This window comes from Carcharodon carcharias, chromosome 8, assembly GCF_017639515.1.
Source record: "Carcharodon carcharias isolate sCarCar2 chromosome 8, sCarCar2.pri, whole genome shotgun sequence".
Taxonomy (NCBI): Eukaryota; Metazoa; Chordata; class Chondrichthyes; order Lamniformes; family Lamnidae; genus Carcharodon; species Carcharodon carcharias.
In genome coordinates, this window is record NC_054474.1 from 38,570,511 (window position 1) to 38,590,225 (window position 19,715).

Here is a 19,715-nt window from a genome sequence, read left to right on the forward strand (position 1 = left end):
GCTTGTTGCCATGGAGATCTAGGCGCCATGTGAATGCAGTTGATGGCACCCTGCACCTGTCAAAAATATGAGATCTGCGCAAATCCCAGTGCTCTTGCTTCCTGACTTTTCTAATCCTGGGCAAAATGCACAGTTTTGTGCCTTCGCGAAGATGGCATCCATGACCTCCTGGATACACTTGTGCGTGGAAGCTTGTGAGATCCCGCATAGTTCACCTGTGGAGTCCTAGAAGAAGCCACTGGCAGTGGATGCCCTTCATGTCCCCATGGTGCCAAATTCTGCAGCAGATGGCATATGTGACCAACTAGTTCCCTAGACATGCATAGTCTTTGGTGACACTGTCCTCAGTCACCTGCAGGAATGACAAGTGCCGTCTATAGACCCAGGGTCTAGTGAGGCACCTATTAACAACAGCTCTCTGTGGATCTTCAGCTGCGTGTGCAGCCAGGCCCTGGCACCTCTTCATCTTGAGGGAGGTGTTCCTCCCTTTGCCAAGCCAGGTGCCTCTGCCGGTCTCTCCTTCTTCTCTGCTCTCTGTAAGCCATGAGGCACTCCGCTAAATCACCAGGGTCCATGATCCTAATGTTCTCCTCCTGCAGGATCAAAAAGAGAGATGTGTGGGTTAGCATATATCTCCTAAGGACCTCTCTTGACTAAGGCCCCTTCATGCATGTGCTCTCAGCCTTAATAAAGGTGTTGCAAGGGCCTGTTAATGCCTCCACCAGTGACTGCGCCATGGCCACCTTTCGCAAGGGGATTCATACAACTTGCCCCGGTGGCCAATTGCTCTGCTGTCCCCTAAAACTCTGTGCCCAAGGAGTAAGATATTCTGAAGCATTTGGTGGCACTTTCATGTTTTTGCGTTGCTTGAGTGGGCAGAAATGCTTCAGAGGCCCGACTCCAAGCATATCAATGGAGCTGCAGCTGAATGGTCTCAGCTGCGGTAGAATGCTCTCTTTTGATAAACTTTTCTAACTGCGTGGCCACTTCCCTCACCCATCCCGGTATGTGTTTGAGCACTTCCTTCAGTCTGTGCTGCCTTGTGCCCCCCACCCCGCTCCCCACACTCTGGCCTAACCCACACTTGGGCCTTTGCCCTGGCTCCGCACTGAAAGCCAGACAGAGAAAGCGACTTGCCTGCACCGCCCGCAAATGCATGTCGCCTCTTCCTTGATGTCCTATGGACGATGCTCGTGAGTTGTGTGCGCTCACCTCCGAGTTCCCCTCAAAGTTCAGGTTGCCAGGTGCACACCTTTTAAAGGCGGTCGTGAAGCACACCGTTCTGAAGTTACGCCAATGTGGGCGGTCAATTTGATGTGAGGGGATGATTCTGGTAAGCAGAGCTTATAATTAAGTGTAATTGCAAATGTATTAGAATGACATTCCCAATGGGTGGAGCGGATGATCACAAACTGGTTTCATGACTGCGTAAAACCAATTTTTGGCCTTCTTGCCATATTGTTTGCACCCCCCCCCACCTGCCATGATGTACGGCGCCTACAGGGCCGGAAAATTTTGGCCCATGTCTTTAACTATTTACATTACATTTCTGTAATTCCCTTTTGACAACTACAGCTTTTATCCAACTCCAAATCCTACTGTTGCCCCTCCCCAACTCATAGTCCTGAACAATTCAATCTTCCACACTATTGTTGCGGCCAGTCCCCGGGCGAGTTCACCCAATTTGTTAACTTCTTAAACGAGACCCAGTTTTGTTACACTCCCGGTGGAGGAGGAATCGCGGGCTCCTCTTCTTTATTCAACCCCTTCGGTTGGTCGCAACAAGGTTAATTTAAAAGGGATCTCTTTCCCCATGGATATCTTTTCCCAGTCCAAATGTATTTTTTTTCCAAAGAAGCCAATTTAGCCAGGCTTTCTTGAGACAAAGAAAGAGTAAGTTTATTAGTTACTAAAACACAAGAAAAATAATAAACACACAACACACATGCACACAGTTTGGAAATGAGATGCTAAGAGTCAAAATAAAAATTTAAAAAAGGAAGGATCAGTCTTTGGCTTGTTTGTGAGGCGTAAATGGTGGTACATTGCGGCCGTTAAGTTGGGTGATTCCGGTAGAGCTGACTTTGGCTGCTTTGCAGGTAGTTTGGAGATACTTGGTTCTGTTGGGTAGTTGAAAGGCTGTCCTATATCCTTTAGATTGTTGCTTCTAATGAGCTTTGCCTCCAACAGCAGAGAAAGAGTGAGAGAGAGAGAGTGACCTTTCACCTGAAGCTGCAAGTGGGTGACTGACTTGCTCTTTTGCTTGGTGTCACACACCAGCACACCAGCATTTTAACTGTGTATTCCGGAAGGGAAAAACTAAGGGCAGAATCTTCCGGTCGGCTTGTGGTGGCGGGCCGTGTGTCCCAATGTCATCGTGCGCCATCTCGATATTTTGTTCGGCAGGCGCACGCCAGAGGCGGCTACATGCCCGCCGAAATGTCAACAGCCGATTAAGGAAGTAATTAAAGTAGTACAGAACGCTGCCCGTCCAACCTTAAGGTTGGCGAACAGGTGAAAAGCCCAAGTAGCCTTCACGTTTTTCAGGAAACTTCATCTACGGATAGGATGAGGTTTCCTGAAGCTTTTATAAAATAAATACATAAATTTTCCCACCTTTACAAACATGTCCCAACTCAAGTGACACAGTCACATGAGGGGACATGTTTGAATAAATTTTTAAATCTATTCTTTATTAACTTTCATAACCATTCAGTTTCCCTGAGGCAACTCTGTGCCTCAGGGAGATTGCTCTGCTCTTTCGTGCATGTGCGCGAAAGAGCGCAGGCCCCGACTTGCCCTCCTCCCCTTGCCCACAGAGATAGCGTTGAGCACTACTGGCCGTGCGTTACGGCGGGCGGGCCTTAATTGGCCTGCCCCATTAAATGGCGGCGCGCAGCCGATCGCAGGCGGCAATCGGCTCCACGCCCACCCCCGCCCGTTCCCACCCAGCTCACCCGCAAGAGGAAAAATCCAGGCCGATGACTCACACCCAGAGTCTATATTCTTTTCATTTACATATTCTGAGATATAACTCAACAGGAGATGGATTTCAGATCTCTGCTGAGATGTGCAAATCAATCTTTTGTCTCCTCAACCACAGGAAATTAATGTTCAGTCTTCTGTATCTTTCATATCTCCCTTTCAATTGTCTCTGTTTGAAGAAGGTCATGACACCTTTCAGGTGCGACATGCCATGTCCTCTCAGGACCAGTTGGTTAAGTATAACCCACATCGGAATTTTCCAGAAAGTGGTTACTTTACATTATCAGCCAGCTTTTGCTCAGTGTCTTTACCTGCATTTCTTTTTAAAATAAACACAGGTCTTCCTTAAAAAGTTCAAATTGCCCATAGGTAATTGGTACCGTTAGTCCACTGGTGTAACAGTATTCTTGGCTCTTAGGGAAGAAGCCTTAGAGACATGTGAGTTTTCTTCTGCATCTGAGAGGACATCATCAACAGCAGAATAGGACAACAATTTAGCATCATTGCTGGGAGGCAGAGTGTATGGTTCAGGATGACTGAACTGCTAGGGCAATGAGTCTTTTGCAATGAAAGAATAATTCAAGAAAGAAGACTGAAGAGCATCAAACTTTGCAGTCTCTGAGACTAGAAGAAATCAGGACTCTGAGGAACTTGTTGCTCTCTCAAAGCACACAAGGAAAAACCTTCAGAAGAGGAATGATCTTCAACTCCAGGGAAGACTGTCACAGCCGTATTACTGGACCCACTGCTGCACTGAAGACTGAAAATATATTGAAGATCTGAGACTTCAAGGGACTTAAATGATGAAGGAAAATAATGACAAAATCCCTGCAAGTCTTTCAGGGAAAGAAAAAATGATTTCCTAATGATATTTTGGAAAACTGTCTACTTTCTGTAGGTAGTGGTAAGAGAGTGAGGCTGCTCCAGTGTGGGCAATGGGAAGAAATGCTGAGAATATGGAGACAAGTCAGCACCAAATTCTGTAATGGGACGAACTCCCTCTAGACTAATAACTCGAAAACAAGATTGCTGTACATTATCCTGCAGCTTCAGAGGTACCAAAGATTCTGCTGTAGCTTCAGTGCTGACATACGGCTCTGGAGGTAAGAAGACTTTCAGCAGGGGCTGAAGTACCAGTGTTACTTGACTTTTATCCCTGGAAGCCACCAGCTTTTTAGCAGTGTGATCCTCTATGGACTCTGACATGGAATCAGGCAAGGCATTCTTAGGAAGACTCTTCATTGATAGCAAGAGATAGACCAGGCAATGCACTGGTAGGTTCAGTGGAACAAAGATCTGAATGCTGCTCAGCTGCTAGAAACACAATTGACTCCTCAAAAAAGACAACAGAGACTTCATATGGTGCATCTGTCTATTGGAAAGACGGATCAATCTCTAGGACTTCATCCTCCAACAGCTCAGTGCCACAATGGCTTCTTCCTCATCATTTTCTTCAGGATAGAGCCAGTTGAATTCCAGCAGGCCTTCATGTGGATGGTCACCGTCTGCCGCAGTGCCTTCTGTATCTGCCACCTCTGGCCTAACCTCATGAAGAACTGAGAGATTCATAACTTCAATCTCCACCCAGGTTCTATTCAATTGTGTCACTGTGAAAGAAAGGAACTCATTGCTGATTTAATAAACTTCCTCAGCTGCTGAAGGCTGGAATTCCACTGGTTTTAAATAAAGATTGTTCCATGAAAGACATTGAGCTGTTCAAATGCTGGGCATCATCTGTTTTTTTCTAGGATCCCTAGAAGAATGACCACATCGCCACACAATAAGGATGTGCATTGATTGTGGACAACATAGAGAGAATCAATGAACAGTTGCCCCTTGTAGTGAAGGGGAGCAATTATCCTGCCTTTTATTGGAAGGTCCTTGCTGCCTGGACCTTATAATTTGACGTCTGATGGATAATGGGATATTGGCTGAAGCCAGTTGAGATCATTTGACAGCATGTAGATGACAGCTCCAGTATCAAGTTTAACAGTGGTATCAAAGCCTTGAACTTGCACCTTAACTGACCAATCATCTGGGCTAAGACTACCAACTTCCCCTAGGACATCTGAACTTTCGTCTTTATCTTGAATTCCAATTGCTTGGATAGAATGTGTTTCATAAATATTCCCTTGTCTTCCACCTCTATTAAAATTGGTGCTTGAATGCTTGAAATGTCTAGTTTTGCTGCACTACAAGTATTCCGTGGTCCCTGCTGGGCAGTCCTGGTAGCTATGTTGTTTTTTGGTGCCACAACCAAGCATCTCAAAATGGCTGCTAGTGTGGAGTTTCCCGTCCTTTTGCCTGGTTTGGGGGGCTTTCTTATGGGTGGGGCTGCTGTCTGTGGGCCTATCCAGTCGATGGACTCATGTGAAGTCTTGGAGTCGCACCAAATTATACTCCAGTTTAGAGCTTGGAGCTCGGCCTGCGTCGCATACTGAACCACTTGTTCAATAATGGGGTTCCATAGCGGGCTAAAATATGTGCCAAAGGCTTTGAGAATGGTGCAAAAGTCTGCAACAGACTCTTCGACCCCCTACCTCAGGAGAACGTCATCTGCTACTGGATCCACAACAGAAAGAAATAAACTGACTTGAAGCTGCTGCTCTTCATCATACAATCCTGATGCTGACAATACCTGAGGAAGTGTTTCTTTCAATCATTCCAGCTCTGGTCTCTCTGCGGTCGCTCACAATTTTTGAATGGCTGTGAGAAAGGCAGGGACTGCTGAAGGGGTGCTGGCTATTCCAGTTTGCATCCTCCTTCTGTAGAGTTGTAAGTACGAGATGCTATCAAGTCTTTCTTCACTCTCTGGCTATGGTTCTGTCAACAACACCAATGTATGCCACCATGTTTTGAGATCGTCCTTCTTATCTGTGGACTCTAGGTGTAGTACTTGGTTACTGGATAGCCTGTTACTCTGGACTTGCTTAACTCTTGTTTATTAGTCCTATATCTAAACAGGTTACAGAGTAGGCATGTTGGTCCTGAGGATGGTGTTCCAACCTCTCTCTCTCTCTCATCAGTCATGTGTTAGACTCTCTCTCTCTCTCTCTCTCTCTCGAGTCTAACAGATGACTGAATAATGTCAATCAAACATCATCATCTACATCATACATTAGCATATCCCATCTGTTAACCCTTTTACTATACTGTTAGGGAGGGAGTTCCAGGATTTTGACCCAGCGGCAGTGAACAAACAGCAATATACTTCCAAATCAGATTGTTGCCTGGATTGGAGGGGAAGTTGCAAGTGGTGGTGTTCCCATGCATCTTCTACCCTTGTCCTTCTAGGTGGTAGAGGTCCTGGGTTTGGAAGGTGCTGTTGAAGGAGCATCCTTCATGTCATCCTTTACTATCAGGGCCACCACTCCTCTTTTACCATTCTGGCTGTCTTTTTGAAATATTGTGTATCCTGGAATATTTATTTCCCAGCCTCAGTCAAGATGTAACCTGTCTCTGTGATGGCAATTAGATCTAAACCATTTATCTCTATTGTGCCACTAGTTCATCTTATTGCAGATGCTTCATGCATTCAAATAAAGAGCTTTAATTTCATGTTTTGCTACTATTCCCTGCATGGGCCTTACTCACTGATGCACAATTACTGTTAAACTCTCTGCCCTTTTCTGTCCCACTCTGCTTTTCTTTACTTACTTCGCTACACTGTTCTGGTACTTCAATTTTTCTCTTAGGATTTCCAAATTTCTCTTCCTCCGAACCCTCGCTGCCTCCCTGTGAGTTTAAAACCCTGTCCACGTCTCTAGGTATACGATTTTCCAGGGCACTGGTGCCAGGCCGGCTTAAGTGAAGCCCATTCCAATGGAACAGTTGTCTCTTTCTTGAGCACTGGTGCCAGTACTCCATGAATCAAAACCCCTTCTTCCTACACCACTCTTTAAGCCATGTGTTTATTTCTCCAATCTTTTTGACCCTATATGCCAATTGGCTTACCTTTGATGTTCTGTGTTTTAACTTGGACCCTAACTCCTCAAACTCTCTCAGCAGAAAATCATTACTAGTTCTACCAAGGTTGTTGGTTCCTATGTGGACCACAACAAGTGGATCTTCCCTCTCCCACTCCAAGTTCATCCCCAACTGTGAAAAAACGTCCTTAACCTTGGCACCAGGCAGGCAATACAGCCTTCAGAGCTCCTGGTCACGGCTTTAGAGAACATTATCTATCCCCCTAATTATACTGTCCCCAGTCGCTACCACATTCCTTTTCACTATCTCCACCTTTTAGCCTATTTTGATTCCTTCCTCCCACCCCACCCCCACTAGGGCTATCTGTCATTTGCTCGTCCTGCTTTCTACCCTTAATGTCCCCATTAGCACATTCCTTAGCTAATATCATCACTGTCAACACCTCTTTGTCCTTTTGTCCAAGACATCTTTGGCAGTCTCTTCTTTGCCTCCACCTATCACTGGCCTTCTATCCAGCTCTACCTGTCCCACCCCCCTCAACCAGCTTACATTTCACCTCATTTCTATATTTCCTTAGTTCTGATGAAGAGTCATACGGACTCGAAAAGTTAACTGTGTTCCTCTCCGCAGATGCTGTCAGACCTGCTGAGGTTTTCCAGCTATTTTCGTTTTTGTTCCTTTTTACTTTCCTGCCTTAAATGGCATCCTGCATGATGGTGCCATGGTCAGCTGGCTCATCCACCCAGCATTCCTTCTCCTCATCCATACTGACAGCAAGCACCTCATACCTATTGGTCAAAGTTAAGGTTGAAGTGCCTCCCTCACTACCTGCTGGATCCCCATACCTGCCTGACTCACAATCTTTTGCCCCTGACCATTGATCGACTCTAAAGTTCTATCTAGCCTAAGGGGTGTGACTGCCTCCAGGAACAAAGTAACCCGGTAACTCTCCCCCAACTGATGCTCTGCAATGTCCAAAACTCAGACTCCAGCTCAGCAACTCGGAGTCAAAGTTGCTCCAGCTACGGACACTTACCGCAGATATGGTTATCCAGGGCTGCAATGTATTCCACAGATTCCACATGTTGCAGTCACAGAACACCACCATCCCTGTCGTATCTGTCTAACCTTATTTATTTAATTAGTCAATTAGTTATTCATTTACATAGCTAATGTAATAGCAAGATTACTAGCTTGGAGACCAAACAACACTCACCAGCTACTGGAGGCTGAAAAAAGGTATAAAAAGGAGCACCTCTTTTCCCCTCTATATTGAATTCTTACCTTTACCAAATTCCTCACTTAACACTCATTCCTCGTGCACTCAGGCCTCATCTCACTCTGTATTTCTCTTACTCTGGCAAGGCGAGGTCATGCAGCAGACAGCAGAATTTTGACACCTGCTTTGCTGAGTACAATAGGTTTCTCCAGAGTACTTTAATCATGGAAGCAATGTTTCTGCATGCCAGTGGTCTGCTCTATCACATTTTAAGTGCAACACGGCTTTTTTATATGCATGCTACACATGTTTGCGTGGCTTGCTTATTGGAGCCATCAGCCATGCAGTTAGCAGATAGCCTTCGTCACTGAGTAACGACATTTTGGCTTCTTGTGGTAGCTAAAGTACTGATGGCACAGTGGATTTTTTTTATTCGTTCATGTGATGTGGGCATCGCTGGCAAGGCCAGCATTAATTGCCCATCACTAATTGCCCTTGAGAAGATGGTGGTGAGCTGCCTTCTTGAGCTGCTGCAGTCCATGTGGTGTAGGTACACCCACAGTGCTGTTAGGATTTTGACCCAGTGGCAGTGAAAGAACTGTGATATAGTTCCAGTCAGGATATTGAGTGACTTGAAGGGGAACTTGTAGGTGATAGAAAATCTGCTGGCCTTGTCCTTCCGGAGGGTAGAGGCCATGGTTTGGAAGGTGCTGTTAAAGGAGTCTTGGTGAGTGGCTGCAGTGCATCTTTTTCCTGATACTCTCTCGAGATGAGGGCGTTGCTGGCTAGTCCAGGTTTTATTGCCCATCTCTAATTGCCCTTGAGAAGGTGTTGGTGAATTCCAGACTAACAAGTTTCTGAGAGAAAAAAATTCTCCTCATCGCTGTCTAATGAGGGAGACCTCTTATTCTTAAACCGTGTCCCCTAGTTCTAGTCTCCCCCACCAGATGAAACATCCTCCTGGTATCCATCCTATCAATAGGATATTATAGGGTGAGGTGATGAAATAGTGATATTGTCGCTGGACTAGTAATTCAGAGACACAGGCTAATGCCCTGGGGATCTGGGTTTGAATGGTGGAATTTGAATTCAACAAAAATCTAAAATTAAAAGTTTGATGATGACATGAAGCCATTGTTGATTGTCATACAAACCCATCTGGTTCACTAATGCCCTTTAGGGAAGGAAATCTGCTGTCTTAACCTGGTCTGGCCTACATGTGACTCCAGACCCACAGCAATGTGGTTGACTCTTAAATGCCCTCTGAAATGGCCTGGTAAGCCACTCAATTGTATCAAACCACTACAAAGTCTCAAAAAAGGAATGAAACTGGATAGACCACCCAGCATTGACCTAGGCACTCTCAGCCCTGTCAACTCTGCAAAGTCCTCCTTCCTACCATCTGGGGGCTAGTCCAAAAATTGGGAGAGCTGTCTCACAGACTAGTTAAGCAACAGCCTGACATAGCCAGCCTCACGGAATCATATCTTACAGATAATGTCCCAGACACTACCATCACCATCCCTGGATATGTCTTGTCCCACCGGCAGGACAGGCCCAGCAGAGCTGGTGGCAGAGTGGTATACAGTTGGGAGGGATATGCCCTGGGAGTGTTCAACATTGACTCTGGACCCCATGAAGTCTCGTGGCATCAATTCAAAGACAAGCAAGGAAACTTCCTGCCGAATACCATGTGTCGCCCTCACTCAGCTGATGAATCAGTGTTCCTCCATATTGAACACTGCTTGGAGGAAGCACTGGGGGTAGAATGTACTCTGGGTGGGGGACCTCAATGTCTATCACCAAGAGTGGCTTGGTAGCACCACTACTGACCGAGCTGACCAAGTCCTAAAGGATATAATTGCTAGACTGGTGGTGAGGGAACCAACAAGAGGGAAAAACATACTTAACCTCATCCTCACTAACCCGCCTGTCGCAGATGCATCTGTCCATGACAGTATTGGTAGGAGTGACCACCGCACAGACATTGTGGAGATGAAGTCTCGCCTTATCCCGTATCCTACTATAACCTCCTTAATAATAGATTAAGGCTTGACCTGATAAGTGGGAAGTAACATTTGTGCCACACAAGTGTCAGACAATGACCATTTCCAATAAGTGAGCAACTAATCATCTCCCCTTGATATTCTATTACCACTTCCAAATCCCTCACTGCCTACTTCCTAGAGATCACCATTGACCAAGAACTTAACTGGGCCAGACACATAAATACTATGGCTACAACAGCAGGTCTGGGGTTGGGAATTCTGTGGAGAGTGACTCACCTCCTGACTCTGCTAAACCTTTCTACCATCTACAAGGCACAAGTCAGAAGTGAAAAATACTCTCCACTCAGCTTCAACAATACTTAGGAAACTCAACACCATCAAGGACAAAGGAGCCCACTTGATCAGCACTACATCCACCATCTTAAACACAGGCTTCCTCCACCACCATTGTGGTAGCAGTGTGTACCATCTACAAGATCCACTGCAGCATCGCACCAAGGCTCCTTAGATAACACCTTCCAAACTTGCGACCTCCAGCACCTAGAAAAACAAGGGCAGAAAGCAATGGGAACATCACCAACTGCGAGTTCTTCTCCAAGTCACGCACCAGCCTTACTTGGAAATATATTGCTTCATCACTGGGTCAAAATCCTGGAACTCCATCACTAACAGCACCATAAGTGTTCTTACACTACATGGACTGCAGCGATTCAAGATGGCAGCTCATCACCACCTTTTCAAAGGCAATCAGGAATGGACAATAAGTGCCAGTCTTATCACTCCCACCCATATGTCATGAACGAATGAAATAAAAGAACCTGGAACAAATTATGTAAATTAATTATGAAGAATTAGATTCTTTTCTCCATTCAAATATTAATAACATAAGGAACAGGATTCGGCCCCTCAAGCCTGCTCCACCACTCAATGAGATCATGGCTGATCTGATTATGGTCTTAACTCCACTTTCCTGCCTGACTCCCATTACCCTTGACTTCCTTGTTAATCAAAAATCTATCTATAAGAACATTGCATTTAAACATTCCTTGCAAACTTTGGTAATCACTCATTTCAAGTCAGTGGCCTCACATTTTTCCATTCTTTGGTAAAGGAAGACATATTAACTCTCTCATACCTGCAGAGTAGGATTGCTTTTTCTCACATCTCCCCAGCTAAGGACCCAAACTTGGTCATGTGACTTGTCATATTGCAATTTCACTGGGACAGGGTCTGTCGATACAGCCTATAAAAGAATTACAACAAAAGCTTGTTATATATACATGTAGCTTCTTAAGTGTACATCTGGAGAGCTTGACATCCATTTTGAGGCAGTCAGTAACTGCATTTCAGTCATGTAAACATCGTACCCTGAAAGACTCTATGAACAGCTAAGACAAAGTAAACCAAAGTTATATTATAGATCATGGTTTGTACCAAACTATCTTTTCATGAAGTAAAGGTTATTTTAAATAAAAGGTATATTTTGTTATTTTCTGAATTGAAGTAACTTGTCATTTTTTGCAATATAAAATTGCCATAACTTCATGCCTCAAGATGGAGACAATGAAAGTCCTCTGCCCTAAGAGGACATTCTGCTACTGTACCCCCTATATTTAATGTTTTGCTTGTATAAAATTTATCTATGTTTTTGCCCATTGAGATTGTTTTCAAACCCCAACTGAGGTTAGGTTCTAACAGATTTGGAACTGTTATCACTTTTTTAAAATCAGATTTAGTATCAAACACTTCTTACAGTACAAATTATATGCAGATTATTCAATCTCTCTATTTAGGCCCAACCTCAAAAGAATATGTATCCTCCCACACTGATGTGACATTTCCATCTCCTACAACAGCCTTGCTTGTGGTCTCTCTGAGTCAGGCTGCCTATTAACGCACAATGTTGTGGTGTGCACCACTTACTAAGAACTGGAGTGAGACTGCCCAAATCAATTTGACGTTGGATTATTACAACCATCAGAGAACAGATTTTCATGCTGCCACACTGAATTGGACACAAACTCATGTCCCTACGATTAACCCTTCTAACCACTTTTTTAAAAAGTGTAATTGTTATCTAATACCTTAGTTAAAGTTACCTGTAACACTTTCTGAGATGGAATGTCAATGATAAGAAGCCGGCTCTGTGTGGGTTGGGAGACATAGATGTACTTATCTCTGATGTTGACAGCAGAGGCCCAGACACAATGTGGAATGGTTTCTCCTTCATTGCAGGGACAAATCTCATCCTGTGAACAAAGATAATATTTGAGATTTGGTGTTCGGGATGTGTTTATTACAAAACTTGAACAAAATAAACCATCTGGAACTTTGCCTGATTAAACCCTGAGCAGCTCATAGTAGCAATAGATGGGACAGAAACATGATAAATATACAAAATCTTTGAATGTTAGTGTACCTGTCCTATATTGGAAGAAAGGAAAGAACTGATAAATCATCAAATGCTACCCAAGTATTTTACAATCGAGAAAAGGCTGTCATTTAGGCTTATGCAAGTATAGGTTGGGTTAATCTTTTCTTTCATCAGAATTTTATGCCTGCTGGGACAGCGGGAGTGGGTGGCTGGCGGCGGGGCTGCTATGACCGCCGGGTCCAATGGCGACCCTGAGGCCTGTTTAAAAGTGCTCCTGCAGCCTTGCAAAGGCTGTCAAACATGGGCAGCAGAAGGGCTCCCCCAAGCACTGCTGGTGAGTAGGCCAGGCAGGAGGGTAGGGCAGGGGGGCACTGTGCCCCTTGTTTCGCAGACGATTGCCTTGCTGCCCTCCTCGAGGAGGAGGCATCATGGTGGGAGGTCCTCGTTCCCAGGGACGGGAGGAGGAGGCCCCCCCCAACATGACCAAACATGCCTGGGATGAGGTGGCAGAGATAGTGAGCTCCTGTGATAGTGGTGCAGCGCACCTGGATCCAATGCCACAAGCATTTCAATGACCTTTTGCGCTCTGGAAGGGTGAGTACTGTGTTGGCATTGGTCACTTAACCCAGCAGGTAGGCTTTCCCTCTGGCTGGTCAGTGCCAGTGTGGGAGATGGTCTGGGCACCAAGTTTCCCAGCTTGGTGCCCATCCATCTACGGTGAGCAGGGAGATCCAAGGCGACCTCACGTCGGCACAGCAGATGCCTGTCGTCTCTGCGGGCTCCTCTCAGGTGGTTCCGGATGAGGGCAGCAGCTCCTCTGCCCCTCTGTCAGTGACCGTTGCATCTGATGAGGCTACGATGACTGGGGAGATGCCAGCTTTGGAACCGGCCACTCCCTCCCAGGCGGGGCCAGCACAGGCTCCACGAGCCAAAGGATGGCCGCCAAGGTCATCGAAGCCAACAGGACAGCACAATGAACAGGCTGTCTCAGATGCCAGTCCCAGCGAGGGGGCAGCACCTAGACGTAGCACCCGAAAGCATAAATTTAAGGCACCTTAGGAACACCACAGGTTTCTCCCTGGTGTTTTTGTGTTGCCGCAATGAGGTTATGATTAGTTGGTGTGGTGTTTAACACCTTTGTCATTTTGTTTCCTTAAGATCATTTTGTTATATCATTAAATTTGGACATGTGACCAGGTCTGAGGGTGCCTCTTTTCCTCTGCAGGTAGGGGATGGTTACCCATGATGTTATGAGTAAGTTGTGTCATGCTGAGCTTTATTGACAAGGCCCTTAGTTAATGTTCCTATCCAGGCAGATTTGGCATTCAGGAATTGAGTATGGAGCCTGCAGCACAGGCTTTTGTTGAAGGTCCATCTGTGGTATTCTAGCTGAAGGTTCTTTGGATTAAAGCCTCCTGGGTGTCCCTGCCTCCCTGGAGTATACCCGGGTCAGTGCCTACCCCCTCAGCATTTCCCTGTGCGTGGTCATCCTTGGACTCACTGCTGGTCTCATTGTGTGCATCCGCAGCCATTGCGTCTACACCCTCTTCATCCACAGCGTCCCCCCTTTGCAGCGCAAGATTGTGGAGAGCGCAGCATGCAACCATTATCAGTGACACACGATCTGGGGGTACTGGAGTGCGCCACCTCCAGGCGTCAGAAGCGCATCTTGAGTAGGCCGATGGTTCTCTTCACCACAGCCCTTGTGGAGGCGTGGCCCCTATTGTACCGCTGTTCAGTTTCCTGTTCTTGGATGGAGGAGAGGTGTCATGAGCCATCTTCTGAGGGGATAGCCTTTGTCACCCAGTAGCCATCCATCCAGCCACACTGGAGCACGAAGAGCCCCGGCACCTGGGAGTGTCTGAGGATGTAGGTGTTGTGGGAGCTGCCTGGGTACCTTGCACAAACTTGCAAAATCTGCATCCTGTGATCACATACTATCTGCACGTTCATGGAATGGAATCCCTTCCTGTTGACCAAGGCACCGGGCTCACCTGCTGGCGCCTTGATGGCCACATGTGTACAGTCTATTGCACACTGGACGCGGGGGAAGCCAGCAATCACTGTGAAGCCTCTGACTTGCTCTGTCTGGCTGGCCTCAGCTCAGCAGTAGTGGATGAAAGTCAATGCATGCCTGAACAGAGCGTCTGTCGCTTGCTTGACACAAGTGTGGACAGCTGACTGGGAGACTCCACAAAGATCACCGACTGACCTCTGGAAAGAGCCAGAGGCATAGAAGTTGAGGGCAGCTGTGACCTTCAGCACCACTGGCATGGGGTGCCCACCCACACAGTTGACACAGATCTCAAGGCCTCTAATCTGACAGATGGAGGTGAATGTCTCCCTTGAGAGATGGAGCATCCTTTGGCACTGCACTTCAGACATATTGAGGTAGCTGCTTCGCCACCTGTAAACCCTGGCAGCAGGATAGTGGTGTCTTCTGTGGCCTCTTCTGTCTTGAACTTCCTGTTGGCCCTGCGCCCCTTGTGCCTGTGCCTCTCCTCCCAAAGGTGGCTCCCCTGAAGGCTAAATGTGGACTCCGGGCCTTCTCCCCCTTCTGGCCTTCCCATCCTCCTCAGAGGAGGTGCCTCCAGTGGAGAGCACAACTCCCATTCCTAGGCTAAGGGAAGGCTTCCTGAAACATGCAGGCCCCAAAAATGATCTTTACTGTAGAGTCCTGACCTGAAGGCTTTTACTCCTGTCCTAGCAGCTGGTATGAGCTTTGGAGTATTCCACACAGGCCAGTATCAGTAAGTTTCCAAATTAAGTAGCTGACTGAGCACATTCACGACCCCACTGACCCCTCTTATGAGGTTTATACAAATGTCTTCAACCTGCCTGACCTGAAGATCGCACGAGCCCCGAAAAATTGCCGTCAATTGGTGCCTCCAGGGCCTGAAGTGGCCCCTTAATTAATGGTGGGCGCACATCAGAGATCATCGTGCGCCCACCTACCAAAATATCACGATGACGCATGGTGACATCAGGACGTTTGCCCGATATAACTGGGGGTCATTTTATGCGTCGGTGTGTGGGGCCCGCCCTCGCACGCCAACGGGAAAATTCTGCCCTTTGAAGCTAATCTCCTTTAAGTCCGGTAGGCAGTGCAAAACTTGTCTGGGACAGAGCTAGGCCTCAGCAATTTATGGAATAGTATTCTAAACCATTGTCTAGTGGTATTGTCATTGAACTTGTGTTTCAGGGACCCGGGGTGATGTTTTGGGCACCTGGGTTCGATAAATTGTATGAAATATCTTCAGATGTATTGTCGTCTTGACAAAGATCAAAATGTTATTTAATGTTTCTACTTCAGAAAGTGAAAAATAAAAGTTCTGTCTGAATCTAGAAAAAAACTTTAATTTTAACCAATTCAGTTTCAGCCATCTAATACATGCATGAGTAGATTTTGAGCTAAGATTTGCAGAGACATATCATTTCACCTTTGAATTGATTAAGTTATTTTATTTGTTGCATTAAGAACAAGGGGAGAGTTTTCCTGGGATCATCCCACTTGCTTCCCATAAGAGTGGCAGAAGACCCCTGTGAAAGAAATTTCCTCTATTATTTAGAACCATGCTTTGAAGCATTGACATATCTTGAGCTTCAGAAGGCATTAGTAAAATTCCTAAACTGTACTCTCATTTTTTAACCCCTTACTCCTGCATCTTAGAAAACAGACCTGCCAGTATATAATTGTCCAGAAGCAATACTGCAGTGGAGGAAGGATTCGTACATTTAACTGCCTAGCTTGCGATAGATGTCCCTTAATATGCGTGCATCCAATTTTCAATTTCATTTTAACGTACATTGGGCAGGAAGTTACCAGACAATAACTCCACCTGCTTGATAATTTTGGCAGGAGGCCTGATCAATTTTTGCAGTTGGGTGTAATTTAAATGGAACAGACATGCTGCCAGTGCTATCATTCTGTTTATAGGCAGCTTGCTTAGGTAAACAGGAAATCAAAGCAGGGAATAGACTGAGGCAAACTTACAGCAGCGATTTAAAGAGGGACTGCAAAGATCAGTCAACAAAGCTGCACATTTAACTGACAGGGAAAATAGAAAGAGCACATCCAAGATCAAGGTGTTGCAGTGTAAAAATATTTAAAACTTACAAAGCTTGCAATGATCCTGTCATTGGCTTTGATCTGTCTTTGAATCTCACATCCTGTGGGCTGAATTATTGTGATTCCATCATCAGAGAATACATAGAACATATTTCCAACACTTAGTCCTTGAAGACAAAACACAAAAATGCTTCATTTGCACATTTTGTAAAATGAAATATGTAGAAATTAAAAAAATATTAAAATTCTGAAACGATTTTGAAAATAGTGGTAAAAAGGAAAAGCAATGTTGACGGCACTAGAAATGCAGCCTCCAAAGAAAAAGGAAATTGTGGAGATGTTTTTGTCAGTTTAACAACTTTCCATGACAAGTCTCACTTAGCATCAGAAAGGCATTAAAACAACTGCATACAGTGAATTTGTGAGAAAATGCAATTGGGTCATTTTCCATCAGTGCATTCTCAAAGCATAACATTAACACACCCACAATACCTCAATGACAGGCTCTAGGAACATTTTAGTTTGTGTTATTGACCATCTGAAAGTTTAGCTCTTTTACAGTTTTAAAAATCTATGCATAAAATATTTACAGATCCACATAGGTATTATATAACACAATCCATATATGGTATGTACTTATTGGCTACTTTTGTACTATGTATTATGGGGCAATTTTACGATTTAGTGCTTCAAGCACAGTGCTGCATGCAATGGGGGTAACTTTGGTAACTCAGATGCAGAGGTCAGTAAGCCTGGGTCATTATCCATGGGTTTACATCTCTGTGGTGGATGGAAAATTCTATGTCCTTCTATCACACACAGCACTGCGTGGGGAGATGTAAATTGTTGAAGGCAGCCATACACTTAAGGATTATTTATTATAAAGGTAGGTTTTCTAATTTGTGGGATTTTTTTTCTTGAAATTTGGTCAAATAATAGGATGAAAATAGGATTGAATTCTGAGTGAAAAGGTGTGTTTGAAGTAAATATCTTCACAGAGTCATTGCTAACTGGACTTGATATGCACTGCAGCCTCTGCCCCTCCTCACCAATGTGACTTTGCTCAGCTGCCTATAAACAACACAGGTGACCAATAGTGCCATCCACATTAATGCTAATTTTTAAGCGGAAGAGGAGATGAAGTCAGACGTCAGACAGAACAAATAGCAGCACGCTTTACAGCCAGAATGCATTATTCTGATACTGACTTCTCCAAGCTTATGTAGTTTAACCATGATTTTGGAATTCACCTCCCACTGGGGAGGGGGCAGAAAGAAGGTAAATCATTAAGGTTAATTCAGTTTTAACCTAAAAAACATGGCATATATATTAGGCATACAATGTTATATGAAGCAATAAGGCTGAAGAGGGTGGCCATCCAATGCGGAAAGACGGTGAATGGTCTCATCCATGCTGCCAGGGTACAGCAACCATCTCAACACTCTAAACTCACACACTCAAGCCCATCACACATACACTGGCATCTCACTCACTGCCAGCCCAATGAATATCACCAGACACTCTCTTGTACACCCTCACATCTCCATCTGGTCTCATCTCCTCTGGAGATTGCCTCCTCAGCCCTCAACCTCTTGAGGCCACTTGCACAGATCAACATGTGTCTCTAAACACACCCTGGGATATCCCCCCTCTCCAGTACAGCCTTCAATCTGCAGCCTCTTCCCTTGCCTGAGGCCACTTCTCCCCCTTCCCAAGCAAGCCATAGCTCTGCAGCTGTTGAAAAGTCATCCATGCCTTACGGCTGGTCTTGTAAGTATAGGCCTGCCTGTGGGCCCCCCTATAAGTGCTGTGGTGTTGACTGCAAAGCCTGGCGCTGATGACCACAGGTGCTGCCTGAAGCAAGATAAACAAACAAGCCTCAAAGCCCCGAGTGAAGTGCAGCTCACCAAGTGCAAGTCGCTTATGTCCAGTTATGAAACACATCGGCGTGCAATCACGATGTGGTGCTTGGATGATTCAGTGTCGGGGGACGATTCCGGCGAGCTGGGCTCATAATGATTTGCAGATATATTACAATGTGGTTCCCGATGTCCGACGGCGGGAAATGTGGTCCACCATTGATGGGCAGAGTAGATGATTGCAAACTGGTTTCACAACGTCATGAAACCAGTTTTTGGCCTTTTCGTCATATTGTCCGCTCGTACCGTCAAACACACCTGACATCAGCGGGCATGGAAAATTCTGCCCTTTAAGCGGGCTACTATTAGATGACGTGTATAACTTGTAGTGGCCAGACAATATATATCTTTATTATATAAAAGATACTGTTATATGCAATATTTATGTGTACTATATATTGGAATTTACATCAATAATCTATTGATTTATGTAATATTTTTGAACTATTACCTTTGATATAGACTGATACATAATATATATGGATTGTGTTAAATATACATTGACTGCAGTAATATTGTATAACATTCAGATAGTACTAATACATATATAAACCGCATAATTATAGTATTTTGTCAGTTTTTATAATTGTTAATCATGAAAATTCATGTAACTCATATTTTGTCAATAACAGTTAAAAGGTTTGTCAAAATTTGTTGAAAATAAATCCTAGACTATCAATAATCCTGCAATTTACCCACATCTTTAATATACATGAAGCAAGGGAACCCAAGAATTAATGTATGCCATGAAATAACTGTTGACTTATTTCAGAGGCCAGCTTCTGCAAAGATGCAAGTGACAAAAGTATTTTTAAATGTCAAATTTTATCTAGAATTCAATGGTGGATTCTTTGATTTTGCCAAATAAATCTTCAAGTACCTAGACATTAAAACAAAATCATAAAGTCACTGACCCAGTCAACAGGAAATTTGGAAATCCAATGAAACTCCTTGAAGAGCTTAAAACGCAACAGGATACAAATAATTAAGTACAATGTGTTTAAGAGGGCAACTGCCCCCTCGTTCAGTAGGTAAATGCTTAGCTGATCTCATCCATGATAGCAGGCAGGGTCTAATAACTGGCCATTCTGTCATCAAACTTCTGGAGAGAAAAATTAACCAGGGTTACCTACCCTGCTAGAAACTAGTGTGTGTGGATGTTATCTGAGGGTAAGTTAAAGTTTCACTGTGGTAAAACAGCCCACTGCTTCTA

At 44.8% G+C, this 19,715-nt stretch overlaps 1 protein-coding gene across 1 annotated transcript in view; it reads right to left on the minus strand.

Annotated features, from left to right (window-relative positions):
* The window catches only part of fstl4 (follistatin-like 4), a 429,308-nt gene that overhangs the window by 16,081 nt on the left and 393,512 nt on the right, over positions 1–19,715 (minus strand). The window contains exons 10-12 of the mRNA XM_041194371.1: positions 16,632–16,750; positions 12,240–12,389; positions 11,276–11,383 (exon numbers count right to left, since the gene is read on the minus strand). Coding sequence (XP_041050305.1) covers positions 11,276–11,383; positions 12,240–12,389; positions 16,632–16,750 — 377 coding nt within the window. The remainder of the gene's footprint in view (positions 1–11,275; positions 11,384–12,239; positions 12,390–16,631; positions 16,751–19,715) is intronic.